General features: G+C 66.2%; 1 protein-coding gene across 1 annotated transcript in view; it reads right to left on the bottom strand.

The window, feature by feature from the left end:
- Nucleotides 1–4,529: 4,529 nt before the first annotated feature.
- Nucleotides 4,530–22,814, bottom strand: part of NOTCH2 (notch receptor 2) — a 78,406-nt gene continuing 60,121 nt past the window's right edge. Inside the window, exons 20-33 of the mRNA XM_089780646.1 lie at nt 22,383–22,567; nt 20,771–20,903; nt 18,935–19,177; nt 16,188–16,300; nt 15,089–15,618; nt 13,741–14,106; nt 13,407–13,549; nt 12,363–12,573; nt 11,267–11,363; nt 10,799–10,967; nt 8,724–9,025; nt 8,359–8,506; nt 7,889–7,986; nt 4,530–7,677 (exon numbers count right to left, since the gene is read on the bottom strand). Of these exons, the coding sequence (XP_089636772.1) occupies nt 6,406–7,677; nt 7,889–7,986; nt 8,359–8,506; nt 8,724–9,025; nt 10,799–10,967; nt 11,267–11,363; nt 12,363–12,573; nt 13,407–13,549; nt 13,741–14,106; nt 15,089–15,618; nt 16,188–16,300; nt 18,935–19,177; nt 20,771–20,903; nt 22,383–22,567 (4,010 nt within the window). The 3' untranslated portion in view covers nt 4,530–6,405. The remainder of the gene's footprint in view (nt 7,678–7,888; nt 7,987–8,358; nt 8,507–8,723; nt 9,026–10,798; nt 10,968–11,266; nt 11,364–12,362; nt 12,574–13,406; nt 13,550–13,740; nt 14,107–15,088; nt 15,619–16,187; nt 16,301–18,934; nt 19,178–20,770; nt 20,904–22,382; nt 22,568–22,814) is intronic.

The following is a 22,814-nucleotide window of genomic DNA, read 5'->3' on the forward strand; positions in this document are numbered from 1 at the left end:
AAAGCAGGAACTCAAGCTGTGAAGAAGTAACTCGTTGGGACAGCCAGGGCTGGCCCTACCATGAGGCAAACTGAGGCACAGAGATGGTGGCGTGCTGTGAGAGTAGAACAGGACGGAGGCAGAATTGAGACCTTCCAAAGTTTTGGCCCAAGCGAGGGGCAGGGGGGCGTCATTTGAGCTCCCCGCCTCCGGTGCTGAAATGTTGTGGGCCGGCCCTGGAGACAGCTGGTCAGCCAGGTCTGCACGGACACGTAGCCTGGCGCCATTTCCACCCAGCGCCCCGCCCACACGCTGGACTGATGGGACTTTCACAAGCTGCCCGTAGCGCCTGCAGGAGTTGTCAGGCCCCTCCCTCTGCCCTGGCCAGCCCCTCCCCGCCCACCCCAGAAACCCCCCCGGTCTCCTCGGCAGCAGGTCCAGGCCCATCCCGCCCAGACGCCGCACACGCAGGGCTGGCCCTAGCACCGCGCGCCCAGGTTCGCTCCAACTCTCAGGCCCCCGCCCTGCTGGGCCCAGGCCCCCGCCCATGTGTGGAAGGGAAGCTGCTGCCCCCTTGTGGCCACCTGCCAGATTTCAGGGGATGTGGCTTCTAGGACAAGATGGGGGGGGCAGGGGAGGTCACACCCTGCGTCTGCCCGTGGCACGGCGTGGCCGGGGATCGTCCGTGGCCACGGTGTCCTGCAGGAGGCAGACCGAGGTCGCCCCGTGGCCCCTTCCAGCCCTGGAATCTGAGCCTGGACGTTCAACAGCCACGTCTGGAGCCCTGGCTTTGCGTTCTGAAAGCTGGGGGAGCGATTAGCCCTGCTGCTTCCTGAGCCAGGCCCACAACACCCCCCGGGCCTCGGCGCAATGGGCCGGAGAGCTCTAGGGACAGGAGCTACGCACGAGCCGGCGGCGAAGCCAGACCCACCCCGGCCAAGTCCAGGGCCTGCACGGCTCTGCTCAGAGCGCTGCCCCAGGGGGACTCGCGCCCGCGGGCGCCAACCCTCCCGAAAGCGGGCATGAGGCAGAGGCCTGAAGGGACTTAGAGGGCAGGTGCCGTGCCAGGCCTTTGCACAAGCTCTGCCCAGAACGAGCCCCGCCCCGCGGGTGTTGGGAGCCAGACGCCTGGGCCCATCTCACACAGCGAAAGGGCCAGTTCTGGGGCCCCAGGCCAGACCCCTCCTCAGACGCTCTTCTGGCCTAGGGAGCGTGGGATGGTAACTGACTGCATGGGTCGCCCCTGGGCCTGGCCGCACAAGGCAGCCGGTTTACTGCTCCTGGCAGGCCCAGGGGAGGCCCCAGCACTGGGCCTTGATCTCCAAGGGCCGAGCTCTGTCCAAAGGCCGTCGCCGTGGGGATGGGAACGCGCCCCACGGCCGCGCTCTGGTGCTGTGTGTCCCGTGCGGCTGGGACACGCTAGCCCCGGCCCCCGGGAACGTGCGCTAGCCCGGGGGAAGGCGGCTCCTGTTCTGCCACCCAGCGGCTCCTGCGGGATTCCTTTCCCAGGAGCGAGGGGCTGTGCGAGAACTCGGGCGCTCGCTGACTGGCAGCGCAGGAGCCGAGCCCCATGGATTTTACTAGGAACTCTGGGCCTTGTCACTCTGCCAGCTCCCCCTCGAGGAGCACTGTGGGGGGGGCCCTGGCCAGCGTGTCGCGACGGACAAGAGCTGGGTCTGGGGGGTTCCAGGGAGCCCCAAAGAGAGCGCTTCCTCCCTTCATTCGGAAGAGCAGCCAGACGGGGTCAGACCAACGGTCCAGCCAGCCCAGGGTCCTGTCTGCCCACAGTGGGCACTGCCAGGCGCCCAGAGGGAGGGAACAGAACCGGGAACCATCAAGCGATCCCTCCCGTCGCCCATTCCCAGCCCCTGACACACAGAGGCCAGGGGCACCCTCCCTGCCCAGCCTGGCTAGCAGCCAGTGACGGACCTGCCCTCCATGAATCTATCTAGCTCTTTTCTGAATCCCGGTAAAAGTCCTGGTCTGCACAACATCCCCCGGCAAGGAGTTCCACAGGTAGACTGTGTGTTGCATGAAGCAATACTCCCTCTGGTTTGTTTTAAACCTACTGCCTGTTCATTCTCTTTGATGACCCCTAGTTCTTATGTTACCTTAAATAATGTTTCTGTTCCTTACTCAGAGCTTTGCCATGCAGGGGAACTGGCGGCCAAATCCTGCCCTCCGATGGAATAGGGGCTAAGGGAAGGACTCCCGCCCTGAGCCACGGTCCCTTGCCACGGCTGTGGCCTGGGCCACTTGTACTCCTGCCGGCTGCAGGGCAGTGGGAGGGGGCACTGTGCCCTTGTCTTTACCAGCCAGGGACCAGCCCTGCCCCATCCCCAAACCCACCCTCTGGCTGCAGGCAGCCCCTCCCCTCCCCCCAGCCTTACCCTCTCCCAGGACTACCCTGCCTCCTCTGCGTACAGCCCCTTCCCCCGCCGTGCGGGGCACAGCTCAGGCCTCGCCTGCTCGGGGGGGCGTGCGGGGCAGCCATCGCCTTGGCCACTGGGTTTTGAAGACCGTGGGGGGCTGGTCTCCTCGGAGATGGCTCGTGCGCCCGGGAAGTGCACAGACCAGACGGGGGAGAACTTTGCCTGGCAAGAGGGCGCCGGGGAGACACGTGTTACCCGCGGGGGCCATATGCTGGGCAGTGGCGGAAGCAGCTGAGAGACGAGAGGCACTTGGCCAGTAGGAAGTGGCGGCCTGGCCCCCAGCCAGCCCTGAAACGGGGGCGTACAAAGCTGAGAAGAGGCGGGAGCCCAGAGCCTGCTGGGGGCCACCTGGCCTTCTCCCGGGGCCTGGGGCGAGCAGCACCCTGTACACAAAGGGGGGCGCAGGACAGAAGTGCTGCACTTCTCCGGTGTCACAGGGACGCGAGCGGTGGCGTCTCCACTCTCCAGCGAGACATCGAGCAGCCACGGCGGTAAGCTAAGCCGTGTGCACGACCCGCGCCCAGGCCCACGCAGGCTGCACCCCCAACTCGAACCAGCGCAACCTGGCTGGCCCCCAGCTTCAACCGCGAAGCCGCTGGGGCTTGTGCGCGGCTGAGCCGTCCCGACACTGCGTGTGGCTGAGCGAGGAGGCGACGGCAGAGCCCCCATGTCGCCACGGGTACGGGCCGAGTCTGGAGCACAAGCCGGCGCGTCACACAGCGCTCAGAGCACAGCCCAGGCAGACGAGGCGCGGGAGGCCAACGGGCGCAGGGCGAAGAGGACAGGCAGGTCCTGGGGAGATCGGAACACGGGTTTAAAGGGACGAGGAGCCGCGTGTGCACGGCGAGCGCCTGCCGCTGGAGAGCAGCGTTACTGGCTGGGAGCGAACAGCACTGCCCCTTGGCAGGACGCGGGCCTGCGTGTCGGGCGGTAACCGCCCTTGGGAAGAGACGCCGGCCGGGGAGCAGGTGGGACCAGACGTATTTCCGTCCCCCTGGGGTACAGTGGGCCATGGGGCAGGCTCTGGGGGCGATGCCCCGCCTTGGCAAGCCGTCAGCCCGTGGCTGGCAAGGGAAGGCCCGCTCTGCGGCAGGACTGCATTCACCTGAGAAGCAATCGGGGACACCGGACCCCCGCCCGCCCCCCACAGTACGCCGAAACCGGCAGGGAAACAGCCACAGGACTGGCTGTTTCACAAGGCTGCTGCTTTGGCCCAGAGCCCGGGCGAGCGATGTCAGCACCCAGGAACACCCAGCACGGGGTGCCCAGGCAGCCCAACGCGGGCGTTGCTGGGCCCACGGACCAACCCCCTGCTACCGGCGCTGCTGGAAGGACGGGCTGCGGCTGGAGCGGGGCACCAGAGGCTGCAGCCCAGGGAGCGGACCCACAGCCGGCAGACAAGACGCCTTGTGCCAGGGCCAGGTGCCCTCGAGAAGTGTCTCAGGACATCCCCTTGAGGACAGGGCGGCAGGGACTGGACCGGCCTAGTCTGCCAATGGCCGGGGGGCTATGGGATTTGGGTACCAGCCCCACCGCCCATTCTGCAGCAGTGCTGGGGCAGGTGTGAGGTAGTGGGGGGTGCTGTCCATTCGGCCAGTCTCTGGGCACTAGGCTTGAGTGACCCCTACTGGCCTGCATCTGTAAGCACTGCCCAGCGGGGGGGGGGTGGGGCCCTGAGCACCCTCAGGTCACACAATCCATGGCCCAGCCGGTTCTCACCTGTGCAGGGAAGGGCGGGGACACAGGACGTGTGGGGCTTGGGGAAGGGGCAGTCTTGGCTGGGAAAACGGGAAGAGAAGAGACTACGCTGAGTGCTGAGGGGTCAGGGGCCTGAGGCTGCCTGGCCCTGACTCCTGGAGCCACGTCCCGTCTGTGCTGCGCTGTCGGGGAGCAGCACTAACCCCCGTTCTACCGGCTGGCGGAGTCTCTTCTTGCTGCTACGGGGGTGCAGGATCGGGGGAACACGACGCGCTGCCACAGCAGGCTGGGAAGTGACGGGCCCCTTGGTGATTTCCTCCAGGGCGGGGAAGGGGTGTGGATACTGAACACAGCTCGCCGTGCCCTGGCCCAAGAGGGAGGAGCAGCAGACTGGCCGAGCAAGGCCCCGTGAAGCGGAGGCAGCGAGTGAGAACTTTATTGGGGATAAAAATGCTGATACAATTTTTAGCAACTATTTTCATAATAGACTTTTTTTAAAAAAGTGTAAAAATAAGCACGTATGTTCCTGCTACGTCCTAGGCAAACGCTGCCGTGAGCGGCTCCTGCTGCCAGGATATACTGCCCCCAGCAGATCTCAGCCACGCCCCCGGGCCGGGCGGCACTGGGGCGCACCAGAGCGCACGCTGGCTTTGCAACGGCCCAACGCCGGAAAGGCACCGGGGAGCTGCAGGGCTCGCGGCAGAAGCCCCTCCTTTGGCACTTACGAAGCAACTCTTGCTTCTCTCAGCCCCAAGCCCGCCGGGGCAGAGGCCGAGTCAGCTGCCTCTCTCTGCGCCTCGTGCGTGTGCGTCAGAAGCATTGCACCAAAGGGGCGACAGCGCCCGCCCAGAACGGGGCCTACGAACGATCCCGCCAAGGTCCTGCCTTCATGTACCTTTGAGTCACGAATGGGGAAATGCAGCCTGCTCCTCCCGCCGCGGCGCGGGTGCCGCTCGCAATACTGCAGCTGGGCCCCGGGGGCAGGGCAGAGTGCGCACAGCTCCGTGGAATGGGCCCGGGCAGGGGTCTCTGGGAGAGGTAGAATTAAGGCAACATCTAGGAACCGACTTCTCCCCTCGGCTTGTGCAGAGCCCGGGGAAGGGAGCTGGCCGGGCGGCCGCAAGGAGGAGGAGGAGCAGCGCACCCGTCCAGTTACGGCTCAAGGAAGGCTCTGTAACGTAGAGCTGGGGGTGGGGACCTAAGGCCCCGGATCGCCGGGACCCAGCCCCCGGGCTGCAGTGGGGGGCAGGGGCCTGGAGCGTGCGAGGGGAATGCAGGGAGGGTCAGTCGGGGGCCGCGTCCGTGAGGGGTTTTGGCTTCTCGCGTGTGTGGCCCCTGACGTTTTCCTGTGGGGCAGCAGCCCCTGACCCAGAAACGGTTCCCAGCCCAGCAGCACAGGGTGCTGCAGAACTCCCATGGGCTCCAACGGCCCCACAGCCGCGCAGGCCGGAGCTGCGCTGGAGCGGACTGCAGAGCCAAGGGCCGCGTCTGCTTGGCTGCCTCGAGGACATCTGAGCTCTCGGGGAGGGGCAGCTGTCTGGAGCAGTCTGGCGGCGTGAGCCAGCCCGCCTTGGCGGGGCGCACAGTGTGGCGGGAGGCTGCTCCAGCGCCTCCGCAGGGCAGCACCCCCTACCTGAGGGCGGAGGGGCGCAGGAGCACAGGCGAGTGGTGCAGGCGCAGGATTCCAACCTGCGCCGACAGAGCACTGACCCCACAGGGCCAGGGCGCCGCAGCCCAACGCTCGGCTCAGCTGGGAGACTGCAGCGGCCCCGGAGCCCCCGGGCAGGGCGAGGACGCCTCCTGAAGCGGAGGGTTGGCCTGTGCCCCTGCTCCACTTCCAGCAGCCTGCTCTTGGACACACGGTGCCTGGCGGCTGGCTCCGAGCCCAGGGCTCCGCCGCGTAGTGTGCAGGAGGGGCCGGCAGCCTGAGGTAGAAGTGGGGTGGGGCGGGGGGAGGCCGTGGAGACTTGGCTCAGGACGATTTGGGGGCTGGCAGCTGGAAGACTCGAGGCAGGCGAGAGTTCAGGAGGCGCTGGGGGAGGAGGTGCTGCCACGGGGCGTGCTGGTTACTGGACGGGGGTCGCTAGGGCGGGCTTGCAGCAGAGCGAGGGGATAACGGGACGGTGTGCTCTGGCTGAGCACCAGGAAGCAGCACTAGCGGAGCAGAGGAGGCCCAGAGACTCGTACGTAGGGAGCGATCTCGCCGTCCCTGGGGAAGCGGCTGGGGCGGCCCGACAGCCCCAGCGTCTCCGACGTGGCTCTTCACTGCCGCGCCGGGCGACCGCCGGTAGGACCGTCAGGCGTAGACCTGCATGTTGCTGCGCTGCGGCTCGGCCATGGGAGCTGCAGGCCCTCGCTGGCCGCTGCCCAGGCTGGGGCTGGTGGCCACGTCCGACCAGTCGGAGGCTGAGTGCGGGGAGGAGCTCGACCACTGATCAGGTGACTCGGGGGAGGGCGTCAGGTAGGGGTGCTCCCCGGGCAGGTGCCGGGGGCGGCTGGGAGTCCGTTCTGTGGCGGCGGAGGCGCAGCTGTGCTGCGAGGGCGGGGTGGGGTACTTGCCCACCGAGCTCGGACACGGGCGATAGGCTGGCAGGTTGCTCTGTGCCACGTGGCCGTCCTGTGGGGGGAGCACTGCCGCAGGGAAGGAGGCGCCCGGCCCAGGAGCCACATCTGGCACCTGGTACATGGAGCTCAGGGGGCCGGCTAGATTCTGCGCGCAGTTGGCTGGCACCTGCTGGGACAGGCTGCCTTTGGGAACCAGCTGGAAAGTCATAATGGGCGGCAGGGAGACCCGGGAGGCTGCCCCGGGCTTCCCGTTGGGTTGAGGCAGGCAGGGGGGGGCCATGCTGAAGAGCTCGCTGTACGGGGGCTCGCTCAGCTCCAGCCGACCCAGCCAGTCGGCAGAGGCGGGCGCCGGCCGGAGCCCGCAGTTCGGAGGGGTGAGCCTGTGCGGCGCCAGCAGCTGGCTGACGGAGGGGAGCACCGTGCCGCTGCCCCCGCCCAGGGGCGGCAGCTCGTGCAGGCCGGGGAAGGACATGGCCTGTGCCGAGGTGGCCGCGAGCCGGGCGTGCGGGGACGTGGGGAAAGCCCCCGGGGAGGGCATGACGGGAGACGACGTCGGGTCGGACACGAACGCGTGGGGAGACTCCAGGGAATCGACTGGCGAGAGGGTCACGGAGCTCTCCGCGAACTGGCCCTTGCTGCCACTCCCCGGCTTCTTGCCCTTCCTCTTCGCCTCCTTGCTGAGCTGGGGGGCCAGGCCCTTGGCACTGGGCTTTCGTGGCTTCTTGCCTCCGGAAGCCTGCTTCAGCCTGAGGAAGGGGCCGTGGGGGCCGCAGATCACCGGCGAGAGGGAGCTGAGCATGGCGCCCGGGTGGCCGGCGGGGCTCGGGCTCAGGTTGTACTCGCTCAGCAGGTGCACGATGTCGTGGTGCATCCGGTCCTGGGCCACGTCCCGCGGCAGGCGATCCATGTGGTCTGTGATGTCTCGGTTGGCAAAATGGTCCAGCAGGACTTTGGCTGCTTCAAAACTCCCTTCCCGCGCTGCCAGGAACAGCGGAGTCTCCTCCTGAAAGCAGAGACCTCTCAGCAGCCGGGCCCCCCCACGGAGCCGGCCTGGCTCGCCGCCGAGGGGAGCCCTTACGCCCCGCGGGGGAAGGAACCGAGGCGGGGTGGGGCCAAGGGGAGCTGCTGGCTCCAGCCCTTTGGAAGGCTGAAGGGAGCCTGGCCGTCCCGGGGCAGAGCGCCGGGAGGCAGCGCCCTGAGCACACCCGCTCTACCTTGTTGTCCTGCATGTCTCGGTTGGCTCCGTTTTTCAGCAGCACCAGCGTTGCCTCCACGTTGTTCACAGCGGCAGCCCAGTGCAGAGCCGATTTGCCTGTGGGGAAATCCAGGCCCTTCAGCAATGCACCAAGGGGGCGGCGTCTCCCCCACCCTCCCTGGGGACCAGCTGAGCCGGGCGACCTCCAGCTCCTCCCAGCATGGCCAGCCCTGCCGCCGCCGCCTCGACAGGCCCCTCCCTGGCACCCAGGGCACAGCCCCGCCAGGAGGCTCACTGCACCCGTGAGGCTGCAGAAAGTCTCAGCACAACCCCCTGCCCCCCCACACTTCCAGGCCTCTCCAGGCAGCCCCCACGGGCCTGGCCAGGCATTCAGCACCACGCAGCCCAGCTGCCCTCGAGCCTGCCAGCGCTGTGCCGGTGAAACGCTGCAGCCTAGAGCCAGCGGCTCCTTCCCAGGCCCCGCAGTACCATGGTCATCCACGGCGTTGACGTCGGCCTGGCAGTTGATCAGCTCGGTCACCATCCCTTCCACCGCCAGGCGGGCAGCCAGGATCAGCGGGGTGGTGCCGTCGTTCATCCGCGCGTCCAGGTCCGTCACTCGATTGCGGATCAGGATCTGGGGCGGGCAAGGGGAGTTTTACCATTCCGTGCGGCGAGGCCACGGACCGATCGCCCCCGCGCAGCACGCCCCCGCAATCCAGACCCACAAAGAACCTTCGCCCTTCCACTCGGGCCAAGGCACGGCTCAGTCCGGCGCGGGAGAGCCCCTACGCGGCACATGCCCAGCTCCAGCCTTCGGGGTGGGCCCGCAAGGGAATCCCTCCATGGCTTACCTGGAAGACCCCCTGCGCATCAGCTGCCACGGCCGCATGCAGGGGAGACCTCCCCATGTTGTCTCGGGCATTTGCATCGGCACCCGCGTCTAGCAAGCGCTTCGCCGCGTCCGCTCTCGAATAGCGGGCTGCCAAGTGCAGCGCCATCTCCCCGGTGCGGTCTGTTTGGGCCTGCACGCTGGCGCCCTGATAAATCAAGTCTGTGATGATATTTGCTGAAGAATCTTCTGTGTCTTCGTCTTCATCACTGACCTCGGAGCTGCCCACCCAGCGAGAGGCCAACATGAGGGGGGTGCAGCCATCTGCAGCAGAGGAGAAACCGGAACGGCCTTGTTTGTGCCCCGAAGAGCCAGCGACGCAGCAGCGCCTTTTCCCTCGCCACGCCACGCGACGCCGGCCCCACTGGGGAGCTGCCTGCCAGCCACCGGGCCAGGAGCACAGGTCACCTGAGAGCTTCCAGCCTGCAGAAGCTGAGTGGCCAGGCCCTGCTCACAGCTGGCTCAGTCAGCAGCCGCACTAGGGCCAGAAGGGGAAGTAGCAAGAGAGCCCAGTGGTCACACGGGCCGGGCCGGAGTAAGAGCACCCCAGGACACGCCCAGACGTTCCAGCGCACCCCTTGCTGCCGCACTGGCCGGAGAAAGGCAGCCGGCCTGGCTCAGCGCGGCCGCACAGGACCATGCACCTAGGCACTTCGGCCGGCAGAGCCCTGGGGACGCCCGCAGCGGAGGAGAGGCAGGTCGCAGGGGCGGCCAAAGGGAGCACGGTACGTGAAGCGAGGCCATAGGGCTGCGGCCCTGTCTGCTGCCACTCCGCCCCAGGACACAGCCCACGCTTGTGCGCACAGCCGACCACGCCTGCGTGTTACGTAGCTGGCTTCCCTTCCTGTGGTCAACGGGATCAGCTCCCGCTCCCGCCTCCGCGCAGGCCACACACCAGTGCAGCAATACCACCCCTAGTCGAGAGACGCTATTGGTCATTTCCAGCATAGGAACTCAGCCCTCACCTCCGCTCCAGCGTGCCGAGGCCGCTGCCTTTGGGAGTTTTATTGCCTTCAGGGGCCTCCGAGACGGCCCTTAGTCAGTGCGCCCAGTCCCCCCTTGTGTGAGCCTGGGAATTCTTTCACGCTACACTCCAAGCAGCACCGACCATGGGTCTGTCTCCACAGACATTCTAGTCTGCACAGTAGGAGTGTCTCTGTCTCCCTGGAGCTTTTGGTCAGACACTGGGTTGGATGCAGCTGTTCTAACTCTAGGAGCTGTCCGTAGGCCTACAAGCACACACACTGGGTTAGGCGCGGCTGTTCTAATCCTAGGAGCTGTCCGTAGGCCTACAAGCACACACACTGGGTTGGATGCGGCTGTTCTAACTCTAGGAGCTGTCTGTAGGCCTACAAGCACACACACTGGGTTAGATGCAGCTGTTCTAACTCTAGGAGCTGTCTGTAGGCCTACAAGCACACACACTGGGTTAGATGCGGCTGTTCTAACTCTAGGAGCTGTCTGTAGGCCTACAAGCACACACACTGGGTTAGATGCAGCTGTTCTAACTCTAGGAGCTGTCCGTAGGCCTACAAGCACACACACTGGGTTGGATGCGGCTGTTCTAACTCTAGGAGCTGTCCGTAGGCCTACAAGCACACACACTGGGTTAGGTGCGGCTGTTCTAACTCTAGGAGCTGTCCGTAGGCCTACAAGCACACACACTGGGTTAGATGCGGCTGTTCTAACTCTAGGAGCTGTCCGTAGGCCTACAAGCACACACACTGGGTTAGATGCGGCTGTTCTAATCCTAGGAGCTGTCCGTAGGCCTACAAGCGCACACACTGGGTTAGGTGCAGCTGTTCTATCCTTGGGAGCTGTCCCTAGGCCTACAAGCGCATACTGGGTTAGACGCGGCTGTTCTAATCCTAGGAGCTGTCCGTAGGCCTACAAGCGCACACTAGGTTAGGTGCGGCTGTTCTATCCTAGGAGCTGTCCCTAGGGCTACAAGCGCACACACTAGGTTAGGTGCGGCTGTTCTATCCTTGGGAGCTGTCCGTAGGGCTACAGCTTCTCTCAGACACAGGGCAGACTGACCTGGCCCTCGCACATTGACGTCCAGCCCCTCCGTCTCCAGGGCCTCCTGCGGGGGTGTAAGGGCCAGGGACGGAGTCCCGCAGATGTCAGCTGCCTCCAGGTGTTGCTGTGTCCACTGGCGCTGATCTACCTGCTCCTCGCCTTCCGACAGCAGAGCCTGCGCTTCAGCCTGGCAGGGAAACGGAGCGTGTAAAGTCCCAGAGCAGCCGGTGCTGAAGCAATGACTCGGTGTTGCAGCTCCCACTGGGCAATAGCTGAGCAGGGCTTGCAAACGCCTCCTCCCCCGGCAGGGCATGAGCGCTGTCCAGGGAGGGCTCTGGCCCGGAGCGCACTGCTCCGAATCGTGGCAGTGACCGGACGCTGGGACCCCGTTGGAGGGTCTGTGAGGTGCGGTACAGGGGCACGTCACACGAGCACAGGCGGCAGCAGGGGGTGAGAAGGGAGCGGTCAATGCCTAGCACCAGTTACCTTTGCTCTCTTAGGCGCTGGGCCTCCGTTCCCTGTCCAGGGCTCGGTGGGGCTGCAATCAGCCAAACTGCCCTCTGCGGCTTGACTGGACAGATCCCTAAATCAACGGGAGAAGACGTGTCCTCAGCCGGCAGCGCGCTGCCTGGAACGTGCCCTGCGTGTGCCGCGGTCCCCGGGAGCGACATGGCCCAGAGCCCGGTGGTGGCAGCAGGAGAGTGAACAACGGACGAGACACGGGCAGAAGAGGCGCCCTGCTGCCGAACTGAGCTACCTCCCAGACCGGCCAGCAGGAGTCGCCACCGCAGCGAAGCCTAGGCGGTGGCACTGTGGTGGAGAACGTGGGCATGCAGTGCCCCCGACCCAAGCGGGAGAGAGCGGACTGGCGGGCAGCACCTGGACCGAGACGGAGGTGCTGAGGGTGGAGAGGGAAAAGATGAGGCTTGTGGCTTGGCTCACTAGTCCCTGCTGCTGTCCAGGCGGGCACCCCGGCCCTACCGTGAGCCAGGCATTTGGGGCTGCTCTGCCCGTGGGCACAGGGGCACCTTAAGAGCACAGAGACCCTGCCCAACGGAGGAGGGCGGGACAGGGGGGCCCCAGACAGGTTGAGTCTGTGGGGAGCCTGGGCACCTGAAGAGGCAGCGTCCCCAGGGAACCGGCAGGGCCCAGACTAGCCCTGGAGAAAGGTCAGCGCCAGACCCTCTAGGCAGAAGCTGCAGCTGGCCACGGAGGCAGGTGCAGACGGGGGAGAACGGCGTGCCAGGCTCCGGCCGTGCCCGGACGAGGACACTGCCGTGCAGGGGGCGGCAGAGCGGCGAGACCCCGCGCCGCGCACAGGGGCGACTTCCCAAAGCGAGCAGCGGAGGGGAGTCTGCGCTCCATTAGTCCCTCATTGCCACAAGCCAGCGGCACAGAGCTCTGCGCTTGGTTAGCTCAGTGGCAAGTCAAGGGACGAGCCGAAGGGCAGGCCATGCTCAGACACGTTCCTATTTCCACCCCCATGCTGGTCGCTCACCCCCGCCTGGCCCTAGAGGCAGTGCAAGACTGTTACTGACAGCGGGGTTCACACAAAGGCACCGCGCGACCAGCACACACTTACTTCAGCCCCACTGCGTCTTCCCCAACGGGCTCTCTGCGCTTGCTGTTGCTGGGGTCCCGGCGCAGAACGAAGCCCTCGGGCAGCCAGAGGGAGCCGTGCTTGCGCTTCCTCTTTGCCAGCAGCACCCCCAGCAGCAGGATGAACAGGACGATCACAGCTACCACCGCAAGGAGATACAGCAGCTGGGGCTCCTGGGGCAGCCACGGCTCACCTACAAAGCCCAAGGGGAACACAGCAAGGTCAGTGCTCTTCCGACAGCTCCTCCAGCCTCCTTCGCTCTGGGCGCCTCCTCCTCAGGATGGCAGGGCCTGAGGGGCTGGAACGAGGGGCTCCTGGGGCGCGGGGGCGCAGGCTCGGGCTATGCCCGGTGAGCCAGCGGGCCTGGGACTGGACACACACCTCCACCCCTCGTCCAGGGGCCACAGGGGCGCCGGGCAGCAACCGCCAGGGTGGAAGCAGTGCCCAGCTGTTGGCACGACCCCCCTGCGAGACCCTGAACAAGTGGCACACACTCTGTGCACACGGTACTCAGCCACGTGCGCAGCAGCTCTGGCGCAGACCCCGCTCTTTGCTCAAGACCTCCTTCCCAAATTAGCCCCGGCACAGCCAGGTGCGGTTCCTGGCCCGCGGCCGAATCTCGTAGCCAGGGCTCAGGTTCGGGCACAATCGCGGGGCATTTTGCAGCAGACAGGCGGGAACTCGGGCTGGCTGGGTTTTTTAAAGGCGCCTGTTAAACATGTAGAGGTCGGGGCGCGTCCTGCTGGACAGGTAAAGGGGAGTTCAATTTCCCGCATGGCCCTGCAACACAGGCTGCCACGTGCGGGTTTTAGAAGCCGCGTTACGCTCCATGCCACCAACTGTGACACCTTCGCTAGGCCACGCGTGCCGCACACGCCCACGGCAGCCGCCCACACCTGCAATGCCAGCGGGCGCATGGCTACAGGGTCGGTGTTGGACGGGGGACCAAGGCCGATGGAGCGTTAAACCCGCCACTCCGTGCGCTGCACCAAGCACTGCGCCAGACCCCGCCCCAGCGTTACTTACTCCGCACGGACACGAAGGGGTAGCGCAGCAGGCCCTTGATAGCCTGAGCTGCCAACAGAGCGGCAGCGTCCTCCGTGCTCGTCAAGCACTGGTCTGAATCTTCCACGCACTGCCGGTTGTCGATTTCCAGGAACACCCTCGTGCTGCGGGAACAGCCACAGGGCAGAGGCGTGAGCAGGGCCACAGCGGATCCGTCCTGCCGACCACGCCCTCTCCCAGGCTAGCCCTGCAGCCGAGCATTGGCCCGAGCGAGCCGCGGAGCGGGAGCCTCCCTGGGCAGAAGGGAAGTTGGGCCCCAGCGCCCGTCTGGGGAGGCACCAAGAAGTTCACTCACCCAATGACCTCCTGCTCCTGCTCCTGCTCCAGCTCCAGCTCCCTGGGCCGGCGCTGGACTGGGAGCGACCGGCGACTCCGGGCTGCCGGCCTCTCCCAGTAGTATGGGAACACCATGGGCTCTCCCTGCGAGTCCAGCTTGATCCTCAGGTTGGTGTGCAGCACGGCCCCCAAGGAGCGCAGGAAGCTGCGGGCGTCGCGCAGCAGCTCCTCGGGGGCCATCAGCACCACCACGACCAGGGTCCCTTGAGCCAGCTTCTCGGCTTTGTCGCCGGCGCAGTCCAGCCCGTCCCAGCCGCACTCCTCGCTGTTGCAGCCCTGGTCGCAGTGCCCGTCCCCGTAGTGATCCGCACAGTACCCGTCGTACCTGGGGGTTACAGCAGCTGAGGCCTTCCCGCCGGGGGCTGGGGCACGAATACCCGCAGGCCGCCTGGCTCCGGGCTGGTCCCCACGGCACTGCTAGGGATGAAGGGCTCTGCCGCAGACCTCAGCCTGGCAGCCGGGCAGGGAGGTGGCAGGTTGGGGGGCTAGCGACACCTAGACACGCCCTTTCCCCAGGGCCTCAGGAAGCACCGGCTGGGGGGGCTTGGCTTTCCGGGGAAGCAGGAGAGGAGCCGACTTTGCTGTGGGTTCTGGAAGCAGCTCGCATGCGGTGCCGCTGAGCTCTGCCCCCAGCTGCGCCCATCCCACAGCCATCTCCAAAGCCTGTGGACGGGCAGTGCGAGGGAGCGCGCCACGCTGCATGGGCGCTGCGGGGCGGGGGCTGCTAGCCGGAGGGGGATTGGGGGGGCCCGGCCCAGGCCTTACTTGCAGAGCCGGCCGCGCGGGGCGGGGGCTGCTAGCCGGAGGAGGGTCGGGGGGGCCTTACCTGCAGAGCCGGCCGCGCGGGGCGGGGGCTGCTAGCCGGAGGAGGGTCGGGGGGGCCCGGCCCAGGCCTTACCTGCAGAGCCGGCCGCGCGGGGCGGGGGCTGCTAGCCGGAGGAGGGTCGGGGGGGCCCGGCCCAGGCCTTACCTGCAGAGCCGGCCGCGCGGGGCGGGGGCTGCTAGCGGGGGAGGTGAGGGGGGCCCGGCCCAGGCCTTACCTGCAGAGCCGGCCGCGCGGGGCGGGGGCTGCTAGCCGGAGGAGGGTCGGGGGGGCCTTACCTGCAGAGCCGGCCGCGCGGGGCGGGGGCTGCTAGCGGGGGAGGTGAGGGGGTCCCCGGCCCAGGCCTTACCTGCAGAGCCGGCCGCGCGGGGCAGGGGCTGCTAGCGGGGGAGGTGAGGGGGGCCCGGCCCAGGCCTTACCTGCAGAGCCGGCCGCGCGGGGCGGGGGCTGCTAGCCAGAGGGGGGTCCCTGGCCCAGGCCTTACCTGCAGAGCCGGCCGCGCGGCTGGCACTCGAAGTTGTCGAAGAGGCACTGGGGCGTGTTGCAGGGCTCGTCGCACTGGCCGTTGAGCCGCTGCCAGCACTGCAGCGAGGCGGGGCACTTGGCCCAGGGGTCGGCCACGCTCAGGGAGCAGTCGCCCCCGTCCCACTGGCAGGCGTGCGTGTTGCAGTCGGCGTCGCAGTAGGTGTCCCCGGCTCTCTCCGCGCAGTGCTGGCTCTGGCATCCCTCCAGCGGCTGGCTGGGGCGCGCGAGGCGTTCACACTGGCTGCCCTCCGCGCCCCCGGGACACCGGCAATAGTAGTGAGGGGGCTGCGCCCTGGGGTGGCAGGTGCCGCCGTTCTGGCACGGGGCGCTGGCACAGCCCGTGTTCGTCTGGCAGGCCTCGCCCGCCGGCAGCGCTGGGCAGTAGCACCGGGGCCCCGAGGGGAACTGGACGCACTGCTCCCCTTGCCTGCACGTCACCAGCCCGCAGGCGCTGGGGCTGCCCAGCTCGCACTGGAACCCAGCGTAGCCCTAGGAGAGAAGCGGGCAGGGCAGAGCCATTAGAGAAGAGAGGTCGGCCTGGCACGAGTCTGTCAGTTCCCCACAGCCGGGGGCACCAGAACGCCCACCAGGGAGCTGGCCCCTGCACCTCGCCGCGCGTCTGCCCGGCCTGGCCCGGGGAAGTCAACGTGCTCGTCCCGCTTCCTCCCACGGCGACAGCTGTCAGGAATCGCCCCCTCGCGTGGTCGCTGCAGGAGAGCGCTCCGTGGAGTGGCCAAAGCCCTGACGATTTTCAAGCCAGTGCCAGGCCTGGCGAGAGGCTAAGCTCTCCCACGGGCACTGCGAGGGCTGGCATGGAGAAAGCTTCCCCCCGGCGCTCCAAAGAGAGGCTGGAGCACGGGGAGAGGAGGGCAGCCCAGCCGACAGCTGTGCACAGAGCCCGGGGCGCACACTTGCCCTGCAGCCAGGACTCAGGCCAAGCCGTTTGACGGTGGCTGCGAGGACCTGGCCTTGTTACCTGCTGCCAGGGCTTCGGGCCATTGGGGCCAGATGGGGGGAGGGCCGGGTGAGCACGTGCAATGCAAGGCCACGGCACTTACTGGAGGGCACTGGCAGGCGAACCCCTCAGGGACATGACTGGCAAGTGCACACGCCCCGCCATTGCGACAAGGCTGCTGGGCGCACACGTCCATGACGGTCTCACAGCGACGCCCTGAGGAGGGGGAGGGGAGCACACAAGTTCACATCAAGAGGCTATTTTCCAAGACGACATGACAACAGCTCCCCCCCAGCTGTGAGCCTCATTCGCTCTGTCCCCAGTGTCCCTGCACCTGGCGAGGGCAGGGAGCCGCAGAAAGCCCCTCGGACAGCAGGGCCCCGGTATCGCCTGGACTACAGCTACGTCGGGGGCTGCTGCATCACCCCTGCAGTCAGAGCAGCAGCAGAGTCGAGAGCCCACTGACAACACCGCGTCTGGCGGGGGAAAGCCGACTGCCCCTCGGCAGCCAGCCCCCGGAGGAGCAAAGATGCGGAGGCAGGTCAGTCTGGAGAGAGGGGCTGCACCGCGCACACGGCACCTTGCTCAGACAGGAGGGGAGCCGGCAAACACAGAGTGCACCGCAAGCCAGGGTCCCCAGAAAAGGGGAGCAGGCCCCTCGGAGCCGAACCCCAGGGAGAAGAGCACCTTGAAGCATGGTTCTGGGAGCACCAGTGAGCACAGATTGGCGGTCAGTGCCGCCCGTCACGCAGGAGGGGCGGGAGGCACAGGGACTGGTCGTCGGTGCCGCCCGTCGCGCAGGAGGCAGGTGAGGCGGGAGGGAAGGGGACTGGTCGTCGGTGCCGCCCGTCACGCAGGAGGGGCGGGAGGGAAGGGGACTGGTCGTCGGTGCCGCCCGTCACGCAGGAGGCAGGAGGGGCGGGAGGGAAGGGGACTGGTCGCTGGTGCCGCCCGTCACGCAGGAGGCAGGAGGGGCGGGAGGGAAGGGGACTGGTCGCCGGTGCCGCCCGTCGCGCAGGAGGCAGGCGAGGCGGGAGGGAAGGGGACTGGTCGTCGGTGCCGCCCGTCGCGCAGGAGGCAGGAGGGGCGGGAGGGAAGGGGACTGGTCGCCGGTGCCGCCCGTCACGCAGGGGGCAGGAGGGGCGGGGAGGGAAGGGGACTGGTCGTCGGTGCCGCCCGTCGCGCAGGAGGCAGGAGGGGCGGGGAGGGAAGGGGACTGGTCGCCGGTGCCGCCCGTCGCGCAGGAGGCAGGAGGGGCGGGGAGGGAAGGGGACTGGTCGCCGGTGCCGCCCGTCACGCAGGAGGCAGGAGGGGCGGGAGGGAAGGGGACTGGTCGCCGGTGCCGCCCGTCACGCAGGAGGCAGGAGGGGCGGGAGGGAAGGGGACTGGTCGTCGGTGCCGCCCGTCGTGCAGGAGGGGCGGGAGGGACGGGGACTGGTCGCCGGTGCCGCCCGTCACGCAGGAGGGGCGGGAGGGAAGGGGACTGGTCGTCGGTGCCGCCCGTCACGCAGGAGGGGCGGGAGGGAAGGGGACTGGTCGCCGGTGCCGCCCGTCGCGCAGGAGGCAGGAGGGGCGGGGAGGGAAGGAGACTGGTCGCCGGTGCCGCCCGTCGCGCAGGAGGCAGGAGGGGCGGGAGGGAAGGGGACTGGTTGCCGGTGCCGCCCGTCGCGCAGGAGGCAGGAGGGGCGGGAGGGAAGGGGACTGGTTGCCGGTGCCGCCCGTCGCGCAGGAGGCAGGCGAGGCGGGAGGGAAGGGGACTGGTCGCCGGTGCCGCCCGTCGCGCAGGAGGCAGGAGGGGCGGGGAGGGAAGGGGACTGGTCGCCGGTGCCGCCCGTCGCGCAGGAGGCAGGAGGGGCGGGAGGGAAGGGGACTGGTCGCCGGTGCCGCCCGTCGCGCAGGAGGCAGGAGGGGCGGGGAGGGAAGGGGACTGGTCGTCGGTGCCGCCCGTCGCGCAGGAGGCAGGAGGGGCGGGAGGGAAGGGGACTGGTCGTCGGTGCCGCCCGTCACGCAGGAGGCAGGCGAGGCGGGAGGGAAGGGGACTGGTCGCCGGTGCCGCCCGTCGCGCAGGAGGCAGGCGAGGCGGGAGGGAAGGGGACTGGTCGCCGGTGCCGCCCGTCGCGCAGGAGGCAGGCGAGGCGGGAGGGAAGGGGACTGGTCGTCGGTGCCGCCCGTCACGCAGGAGGGGCGGGGAGGGAAGGGGACTGGTCGCCGGTGCCGCCCGTCGCGCAGGAGGCAGGCGAGGCGGGAGGGAAGGGGACTGGTCGCCGGTGCCGCCCGTCGCGCAGGAGGCAGGAGGGGCGGGGAGGGAAGGGGACTGGTCGTCGGTGCCGCCCGTCACGCAGGAGGCAGGAGGGGCGGGAGGGAAGGGGACTGGTCGTCGGTGCCGCCCGTCACGCAGGAGGCAGGCGAGGCGGGAGGGAAGGGGACTGGTCGTCGGTGCCGCCCGTCGCGCAGGAGGCAGGAGGGGCGGGGAGGGAAGGGGACTGGTCGTCGGTGCCGCCCGTCGCGCAGGAGGCAGGCGAGGCGGGAGGGAAGGGGACTGGTCGTCGGTGCCGCCCGTCGCGCAGGAGGCAGGCGAGGCGGGAGGGACGGGGACTGGTCGCCGGTGCCGCCCGTCGCGCAGGAGGCAGGCGAGGCGGGAGGGAAGGGGACTGGTCGTCGGTGCCGCCCGTCGCGCAGGAGGCAGGAGGGGCGGGAGGGAAGGGGACTGGTCGCCGGTGCCGCCCGTCGCGCAGGAGGCAGGCGAGGCGGGGAGGGACGGGGACCGGGGAAGCCAGCAGCCCTAGGGCAGGGTAGGCAGGGGAAGGTTGGAGGGCTGCGGGGGAACCGGTGGCGTCCCCAGATGCTCACCGGTGAAGGCCTGGCGACAGACACACGTGAAGTCGTTCACCAGCTGGATGCAGTCGAGGCTGCCCTGGGGGCTGCAAGGGTTGGAGAGGCACTCGTTCACATCCCCCTCGCAGCGCTCGCCGGCGAAGCCAGGCAGGCAGCGGCAGCTGTAGCCCCCAATCTGGTCAACGCACTGCCCGCCATGAAAGCAGTGGGGCTCTCCCCCAGCCGCACAGTCGTCAATGTTCTCCTCACACCGAGGGCCTGTGAAAACAGACGAGAAGCCAGGGCCTCAGGTCTCATCAGTCACCAACTTTCCACATCTCCCCTCCACTAAATCCCAGCCCGCGGGCTCTGCTCCCGCTTTAACGGGACCCCTGCCCGATGCACGTCCGTCAGCTCAGACCACCCCATGAGCAGGTGGGGTAGATGGAGGCACGGCAGCCCAGCGCTTCTGAAGCGGCTCCAATGTTTGCTGCAGGCAGGCAGCTACTTTCAGAGCCCTCGATTCTGTCCTAGGGTGGAGCGACTGTTTGCTGAGCACCGCCCCACAGCTCTGCCTTGCGATGCACAAGGCCTACAGGCTGCCGAGAGTAACCCTGAAGCCTAACGACAAGAGTCTGGGTCGACGGTTCACACTATCGCCAATGAGACAAGCCGACAGAAGAGTCTGCGGGTAGAACACAAGCTTGTAGAGGGCAGGGAACTACGGTTGTTAAGTAACGGTAACTGACTAGTCAAGTAGTCGCTGGAATTACCGTATTTCCCTCACCTCCGATTTATGTAACTCCCCACAACACTTGCTGTTCTGTAACACCCTGATGCTGCTGACTCGCGTGTCATCTATGAACGCCCACAGGCCTGCCCGCATCCCCGCTGCCCTTTGGGAATTTGGCTTTTCCTTCCTACACGCACCATTTTACACCGCTAACTACGAGGCAGGTCCCACGGCTGCGCTCTTTGACCTGGAGGAATGGGTCGAAAACGGTACAGGAAATGTGATAAAACAGAAGGTGGTTCCCACAGGGATTATCTAGACTGGGGACCCTGGCTGGGCACGCCCACGAGCGTGTGATCGGAGAGCAGGAGGAGGTTAACCGCACACAGCAAGGGGCGGATGCGGCTGTATAAGCCACTTCAAACGGCCTGTTCAGCTGTGCCGGGCACAGATTTGGCCCTCGCTGGGACCGGTGCTCCAGCAGGGGTGTCACGTTTCAGAAATAGAACAGGAGGGTTCAGAGAAAGATCAACATGTTTGTAAGTGGCTCAGGAAACAAAATCTTGCAGAAAAGCCGAGTGAACTGGGCTTGTTTGGTTTGGAAAAGGACACGGGAGAGAAATATTTGCTGACTGGTGCCAATATTTGACCCTCCCTTTCTTTAAATCTGCTACAGCAAAACCAAGAGCTTAAGGAAAATGGCGGCTAGGTCTGAGCCCAGGTTTTATTCAAACAAGACGGCCTGGGAGGGGCCAGAATCCTCATCACTGAACAGACGAGGCTGCCAGCTGGTGGAGGACTGGGGGGTAATGAAAATCCTGCAGCAGAGCAGGTTTGACCAGATTCATTCAGACTTCCTTCCCGCAAAGGGATCCTGGGTCTGAGGTTAAGTGGAGGCTGAAATCTTAGCCCCTAAGAACAAAGGGCACCAAGGCACCTGCTACCCAGCTGATCCCATCCTGGCTCACATCATTCCAGGCCTTACACTGCAAAGGGCTCAGGGAGGACGTGTCTCCCAGCTCTCGGCACGTCTGGCCGGACAGCCCCTCTCCCACGGCAGGAGGCTCAGGCCTGGGGACTGGATGGTCCCCATTACGGTCAGTTCACCAGCACAGCTGGCGTAACTACGAGTTCCCTACCCCGAGTTCCTGGCGGGCAGGAGCACATGAAATGATTGACGCGGTCAATGCAGGTTCCTCCGTTCTGGCAGGGCTGGAGCTGGCACTCATCCACTTCGTACTCACAGTTGACGCCTTGGTACCCGGGCACACACTAGTGGTATGAGAAGCAGACAAGCGTAAAGAAGCTGCCCCCGGCCGGGAGCGGCACACCCGCAGGGAAGCTGGGACACACTACGGGGCTGTGCACCACCGGGCTCTCTGCGGGACGGCGCAGGCAGCCAAGCGCAGCCTGAGCTCCCACAGTGTCTGGAGGGGGTGAGCCTGCCCTGCGGACAGAGCCGGGGAATCGGTGGAGGTGCACAGGCTGTCGAGCTAAGCAGAGCTCTTGCAGGCCCTCAGAGATCGCCCCCCGCCTCGCCGCTAGCGTCCTGGGACCAACAGTTACAAGTCCACGGACCCTCACGCTGGCCCCAGGGAACTCTGAGCACGCCCCTGCTGTAGAAGCTGGCCTGTATTTTAAGTGGCACGTAAAGTCAACCCCCTCTGAAACGTGCCTCCCCAATCCGGCCTGGGAGCGAGAGCTGGAACAGCAGCACGCCTGTATAGCAGCCAGAGGGGCCCCTTCCAGCCTGGGGAGCCACTGGGCCCCACTTCCCCACAAGATGAGCACTGGCAATTTTTTCCATATGCTCTCGTTTACTTTCACGTCGTCACAGAAGTTAGGGGTGGGGGAGGTGACGAAATCCACCCCGCGGGGTTCTAACATATTAGTAACAAGCTGCCATATCTCCTCATCCTGAACACTGTCCACCCGCAGCTGCCAGGCCCTTCAGGAATGCTGCTTCCCTCCCTGCCAGTAGCCGAGTTTCAACTCGGGCCAGGTCTAGCCTTGCGCGGAAGTTCAGGTGAAGATACACAACCCTAGCTCTGTTAATTGCCTTGCTGGAGTCCACGTACCTCAGTTCAAACTTCGGCAGCATTGCCACAGCGGGAGGGCAATGGGAGCAAATGCTGTCCTCAGCTTCCCTTACTACTCCTGATCTGACGAGTACCAGTGTCAGCAGAGGCACTCTCAGTGTTCGATTTAGCATGTCTTTGCTAGACCCGCTAAATCGAGCTCTGGAAGATCGATCACCACAGTGTCGATCTTTCAGAAAGTGAAGACGTGGCCTTATTCTCAGCTATATTAGCTGTGGTTTTTCCCACTTCAAATCTTGTTTGACTGTTTGCCCAAGTTGCTAAGAGCTTTAGAGCTCTGTACTGTGACCAGCTGTTACCCAGAGCTCTTCCTGTTCGATATAACCAGCAAGTGTCACTAATGTGGAGGGACTCTCTTCTGGAAGGAGAAAGAACCCGACATCTTCCCCTCCCCTTTCTGGGGGCCAGGCTGCTCTTGCCTTGTCACTCTTGGCTTACGCCCAGGTTACTGTCTTGGGTACGTGCAGACCCACGACAACTTGAGTAAATCTCAGGGCTGTTTGGAAAATGACCAGACAGGCTAGCAAAGGGCCTGGGAACTATTAAAGGGAACAGAGCACACGAAAGGCGAGGGAAGAGCTGTGCAACGAGAACGCAGGCCAGTAAGAGCGAAGCGTCTGCCGGGTGTCTCTTCTGCACTGCCCGGCTTTACCTCGCACTGATACCCCCCCAGGTAGTCGCGGCAGGTGGCACCGTTCCGGCACGGGTTGGAGGCGCATTCGTCCAGCTGCTCTGCACAGTAGCTTCCAGCATAGCCCAGACGGCACTGGCAGCGGTGGCTGCTGCCCACATCCAAGCAGATGCCGTCATGCTGACACAACTGGTCTACAGGGAGCCCTAGAACAAGAATTGATTAAGCCAAGTCAGCAGCCGCCTCAAGGCAACACTTCGGAGAAAAGCTCCCGAGGGCCCTCCCAAGCGTGCGCTCCCCTGGGAACAGGCACGGCTCAACCTGACCGACACACCTTCTATCCCAGGGGCTGCTCTTCGAAACAAGTCTGCTCCCCCACCAGTGGCGCTGCCTTTGGCTGGGACGCGGTCGCAGCCGGAGGCAGATGAGGGCCAGCAGTGCCTGCTTGGATTC

This window comes from Pelodiscus sinensis, chromosome 9 (assembly GCF_052426305.1).
Source record: "Pelodiscus sinensis isolate ZL-2025 chromosome 9, ASM5242630v1, whole genome shotgun sequence".
Classification (NCBI taxonomy): domain Eukaryota; kingdom Metazoa; phylum Chordata; order Testudines; family Trionychidae; genus Pelodiscus; species Pelodiscus sinensis.